This window comes from Symphodus melops (assembly GCF_947650265.1).
Source record: "Symphodus melops genome assembly, chromosome: 1".
Classification (NCBI taxonomy): domain Eukaryota; kingdom Metazoa; phylum Chordata; class Actinopteri; order Labriformes; family Labridae; genus Symphodus; species Symphodus melops.
In genome coordinates, this window is record NC_136691.1 from 49,780,006 (window position 1) to 49,785,399 (window position 5,394).

The following is a 5,394-nucleotide window of genomic DNA, read 5'->3' on the forward strand; positions in this document are numbered from 1 at the left end:
ATCCAAAAGCCTTTTTAAATCATTCCACTTAACCTTTACCCAAAGTGTCAGCCTTCTCTCCTTAGGGTCATTTGTTTGTGCTAATGGGGGTCATGAGATGATGTCACTGATCTTTTCAACCTTAACCTGAAAAAAAAGAGCGTGAGAAGCTTTATGCTGGTATAATCAACTTCCGCTTTACTGTATAATGACAACATACGATGACCTTTCAAAGGCCTTGCTTATTCTGAAATAATAGTGGGAGCATTAAATTACAGCTCCATTATAAACTGAACACTTTTATAATCCTGGACACGCATTTCTCAGTTATTATTTTTCTACACACACACTGTGTTTACATATGACTTAACAACAACAACAACAAAAGCTGACAAAAAAAATCCCCAGCTTAAATTCTACATTACACTATGAACAAATACAAAAAAAACAACAAAAAAAACAAAGTGCATTTTGATTGAGAGATATATTGTAGGACTTCATTGATGTAGCCTCTATTTTTGGGGCACAAAGTACCTTCAAGCAAATTTCATTAAACTGAGTAATAATGAAGTGCGTCATTCTCAGCTAAATGAACAGCGACAAGAACAACAAGAAAAGGTAAGAACTTAATTAACAGCATTATGCAACAATCTGGAGTTGATGTAATAAAAGAGAGAGGAAGATGGTGCTTCAAAGCTGCTGGGATAAATAAATAATGATGTGTTTAGGTGGAAAGTAAAAGAAAAAAATCTAGTTCAGAAGTTCAGTGGATCATAAAGGGGTCAAGACTGCAACTGACAGACACTGAAAAGGAAAATTGAGAAATTGGAAAACTGCAGAAAAGGAAAGCATTAACTGATGTCAGGAACGAAAACATAAACAATCAGGACTTCTTTGACAAATAATAGCATTTGAACAAACGTTAATCTTGAGCAAAAAGCCTAAACTAGCTGATACCAACTTTGACTTATTTGTAATTCTGTCGGTTTCAATGCATCTGTTTTACCTTTTTTAATTATAATTTGGATGATTAATAAGTAGATTTAGTTAAAGTTATGTTAAGAAGCTGGTAAAATAATCATGAGTTGCAGGCCTAACTAAAAAAACATTTAAAATAAAATAAATGTGCCACATTGATTTCAGTCCAGATTCCAAGTTCAGAAATACTGAGTGACGATGGATAATCCTTAATCCTTGTGATTTCTATATCTTCTCTGAGAAAGGAATGTTGTATTGCAAATAATATTTTACATATCATTTATTGTTTCAAATATAATTATTGTGAAGCCTACAGGTGTGTTAAAATACCTTATTACCAAAATCAAAACATTTAGCCATGTGTCTATTGCTGCACAACATGTGTTCTGTAACTATAAAAAAAAACAGTCCCAGTCAGATTGAAACAGTTTTCATTGAATGACTGTGGTGGAGCAGGGGTCTTTGCACGCTTCTTCTAAAATGGAAAACTGTTCTAAAATGACACACTCGGGTGTAATCAAAAGAGGGAAACAAAAACTCATTGTGTTGTGTTCATCACACAATAATACTGCACTCTGCATTAGTCATGGCTCTAGCTCAACATAAGGAGTTTATAAATGATTCAGTCCTTGACAGTTATAAATTCCAGTGATTACTCACATGGATCACTTTCAACACTGTATTCATTTACCATATTGCAAATACCCTTGTGAATCAAATTACAAACTATTTCCACAGTTACAAAACAAAGGAGCTGAAATATGGAAGGATAACTTTTCTGTCTGCAACCCTTAAATCATGAAGAAGGAGAGGGCTTAAATCTGATCACATAATTAGAACTTAGTCATCAGTTGAGGTAGCTAGGTGCTAGGACGACGCCAGGACGAAGCTTCAAGTTTTTTTTTTTTTTCCTTCAGACTTGATTATTTTTCTGCCTCCCTCTATTTTGCTGAGGTTTGAAATGTTCACTTCTTAGAAGTCAGTCAGTAGATGATCAAGCTCAGACTGAACTAACTTTCTCTAAAACAGAGTTCAGTCAGATGCATTTCTCCTCCTCTGTGTCATTTGTCAATGAAACCTGAAGTGCTGGATCTTTTGGGCATTGCAGGGTTGAAAGGTCCCTAATTTCATTTGTTTTTTCTCTATTCTCAGTCTCAACTCTAATATGCTCTGATGAATAAGACGCTTTAGAGTTTCTTACTGATGATGGTCTTGAACCTGACAATTTGTTTGCTTTCTGACAGCCTCCAGCGTACACCTCACTTCCCTCTGGCAGGTAGAGGAAGGTCTGTGAGGTGCTGGACACGTCTCGTAGATCGTGGGAAACAAGAGAGTGTGAGTCCCGGTTTGAGATGACCGAGGAAAGTTGATGAGCGTCTATACAGTGGAAGTTTCCCTGTCCCTGATGTCCTCGTGCGCCCATCTTGCAAAATAAGCACTTGATTTTCTCAATAAGCTTAAGAAGAACAGCCTTGCGGAGGAGGATGTAGATCCAGGGGTCAAGGATTGGGTTAAAGGAGGCAAAGCGTATCGCTCGTAGGTCCGGGTTTTTTTCCAACCGCAGCTCCACTGGAGTCTTGTACAGCTGGTTCAAAAACACCTGAGCCTGCATAGGAGAAGATGATACAGGCTGAGTGTAAAGATCTTCGTTTCTTGTTCTGGTTTTAAGTTTAAGTTCTGCATTTAATTTTTTTTTGTTTTTTTGAGCGACAGACTACTAAGATATAGTCACCAAAACATAAAAGACCAAAGCAGCAAAAGTGAAAAGTCGGAGAGATTTTTTTTTATTTATCTCCAGAGAATATTTCTGGAATCGTTTTCTCTCATCAAAGTCTAAAAGTTTGACTACTTTGCATGAGTAAATGAATACAACTAGCTGTAACTAAATGACAGCATGCGTAAAATAGAAAACAACGTAATTAATTAATTATAATAACCGCCAAATTACCAGAAGAATAGTGGTATAAAGAAGTATAACAAATGTTTAATACTTACAACAATTTATGTGGTCAAATAACCTCAATTGGTGGCTTAAAAAGCCGTGCGTAAAACGTGCGTAATGAATACAAACTGCCAAAACCGAGCAAAGAAATCCCAAACTTACAACAAGTGGGATGGAGCAGACAAGCACCACTACTGACGTGCCTATAAGCAAAATGACCATCTGAATCTCTGCACCGGCCAGGCGTCCGAAGCTGCGTCCTCTCCTCCGCGGGTCGTCGTTGCGCCCGAGGTCGGTTCCCAGCGACGTTCTGCGCACGAATCGCCGATGCATTCGGATCAAAGCACCACACACCAGCACGTTACAGATGACAGTCACAAGGGTAAGGAGAGAGCTGAAACCTGCATACATGTAGGAGTAGGCTGCGTCGCTAGTCTTGTTACTCCTCCATTCTAAGAAGCACCACGTTTGCGGGTATTGTTTCTTCACCTGTCCGAAGCCGACAATCGGCAAGGCGCAAAAGAGCGCGTTGGAGATGTAGATTGCCAGTAGAGTCAAACCGGCTAGTTTCTGGTCGACGTAGTCATTGTAGAAGTAAGCATGGTTTATGGCGATGTACCTCTCCACCGACATGGCACAGATGATACTGAGCCCCGCCAAAGAGAAGAAAAGCATAGTGAATCCAAAATACTGGCAGAGCGGGTCCTCTCCGGGCCATGATCCTTTCACATAGATGGCGATGGTGACCGGACTGGCCAGCAGTGTGCCCAGCAGGTCCGTGACAGCCAGCCCACAAACCAGAGTGTAAAACGTGGTTTCTTTCTGTTCTTTGCGAGATTTACAAAGAACCACTATGGCAATGACGTTCCCAACCACACCGAAAATAAACATAATAGAAGGGATGGTGGGGACCATGGTCCTCCCTGTCAGCGTATGATTATTCATCATGTCGAAAGTGACTTCAAGACGTGTGGACAAAAAACACTTGTTTTATCGCCAGTATTTCCAGCCCAGAGAGGTAAAAGTATTTACACTTGCAAAGATCCTGGACAACATTGTGAAAATCAAAATAAAATCACTGCACTTTATCCTTAAACGAACGCCTATTAAAAAAATAACTTCAAGAAAACGACCAAATCTGCTCAGAGGATCATGTCTGCTGCTGTGGTCACCACTAGTTCAGTAATGTACCAATAATACATCCTAGCTTTGCAAGACAGTAGCATGACTCTCTCACCAGGACAGCAAGGTAAAAGCAGTCAACAGATAGCAGTGACTTCATTGAAATAAAGCTCTGCCTTCAAGCTCCCTGCAGGATTATGTCCCTCCCCCAAGTCTGTACTCCATAACACTCATCAGCTATTCAGTCTGATGAAGGAAATGTCCACGATGAAATACACCTGCAGGAAATTTAGTAGTGGAATATTATCTTTAAAAAACAACATCAAAAAAGACCTTGAAACATCTTGATGATTTTATTTTTCTTTAATTTGTTACCATAGCATGCAGCAAGAAAAACAACAAAAGAAGAGAAACCTAAAATATTGGTAATCAATTCACACAGGAACAGCCAAAAACCTGTCAGGTATCCTGTGGAGGAATTCTCTGGTAATAATGACAAGTATTACTTATCGATGAAGTACATTGTGCAAATCAAATTGAGGCTGAAGAGACCTGGTCCTGTTAGCAGAGCACTTTATCAGAACATTGTAATTCAGTCCACATTTTGTTTTGCTCAAAACACCACTAGATGACCAAAGTGTAATTTGTTTTGTGCCTCTATTTATCTCAGAGTAAACAGAATGTCCTGGTGATAGACAGTGGTGACACAAGTGTCCCTGACATTATAGTAGGTCTTGTGACTTAGCCTCACAACAAAAAATACAATTATTTACAATGTGATACTCAAAAGAGAGTAAAAAAACCACTTCTTCTGTATCACACAGAGTTGGAGAGAGCACAACATTGTTTTTGTTTCTCCCGCAGAGTTTATTTTCTGTTTTAAACAGCAAATGTTCAACATGAGTATGGTTGTGATGAAGCTGAAACTGAGCATAATGTCAAAAAGGGGAAGAAATTAGGCACCATCTTTGACTGGATGCTTTGCTCATGAAAAGGATATTACAGGGTACGATGGGATATTTTCATTCCCTTTTTTTTTTTTTACGTCTTTTTATGCCTTTATGTGTAGATAGGACAGGGGATAGACTCAGAAATCAGAAAGAGGGTTCATGACATGTGGGAAAGGACTGAAGCCACAAGTCACATTTAAACCCAGGCCACCTATTTGGACAACCAAAGCCTCTGTACAGGTGCCCCTAATATGTTTTAGAATTGAAATTTGAAACTTTGGGGAGTGCTGATGACCTTGCGATTAGGTTGCACCCCCATGTGTGCAGGCAATATTCCTCCAATCCGATGGCTCAAGTTCAAGTCCAGCCTGTAGCTTCTGTCCTGCATGTCATTGCCAACTCTCTTCCCGATTTTCCTACACT

General features: G+C 39.3%; 1 protein-coding gene across 1 annotated transcript; it reads right to left on the reverse strand.

Moving 5' to 3' along the window:
• Positions 1-1,113: 1,113 nt before the first annotated feature.
• Positions 1,114-4,140, reverse strand: ptger4a (prostaglandin E receptor 4 (subtype EP4) a). The gene is made up of 2 exons (XM_079341809.1): positions 3,062-4,140; positions 1,114-2,563 (listed from the first exon to the last, which is right to left on the reverse strand). The coding sequence occupies exons 1-2, from the start codon at positions 3,845-3,847 to the stop codon at positions 1,994-1,996; spliced, it is 1,356 nt and encodes a 451-aa protein (XP_079197935.1). The 5' UTR covers positions 3,848-4,140; the 3' UTR covers positions 1,114-1,993.
• Positions 4,141-5,394: the final 1,254 nt, after the last annotated feature.

Coding starts and splice junctions, on each gene's coding strand:
- ptger4a (XM_079341809.1), bottom strand. CDS start 3,847: ATGATGAATAATCATACGCTGACAGGGAGGACCATGGTCCCCACCATC. Junction 2,564..3,061: donor TCTGCTCCATCCCACTTGTT/GTAAGTTTGGGA, acceptor TCTCCTATGCAG/GCTCAGGTGTTTTTGAACCA.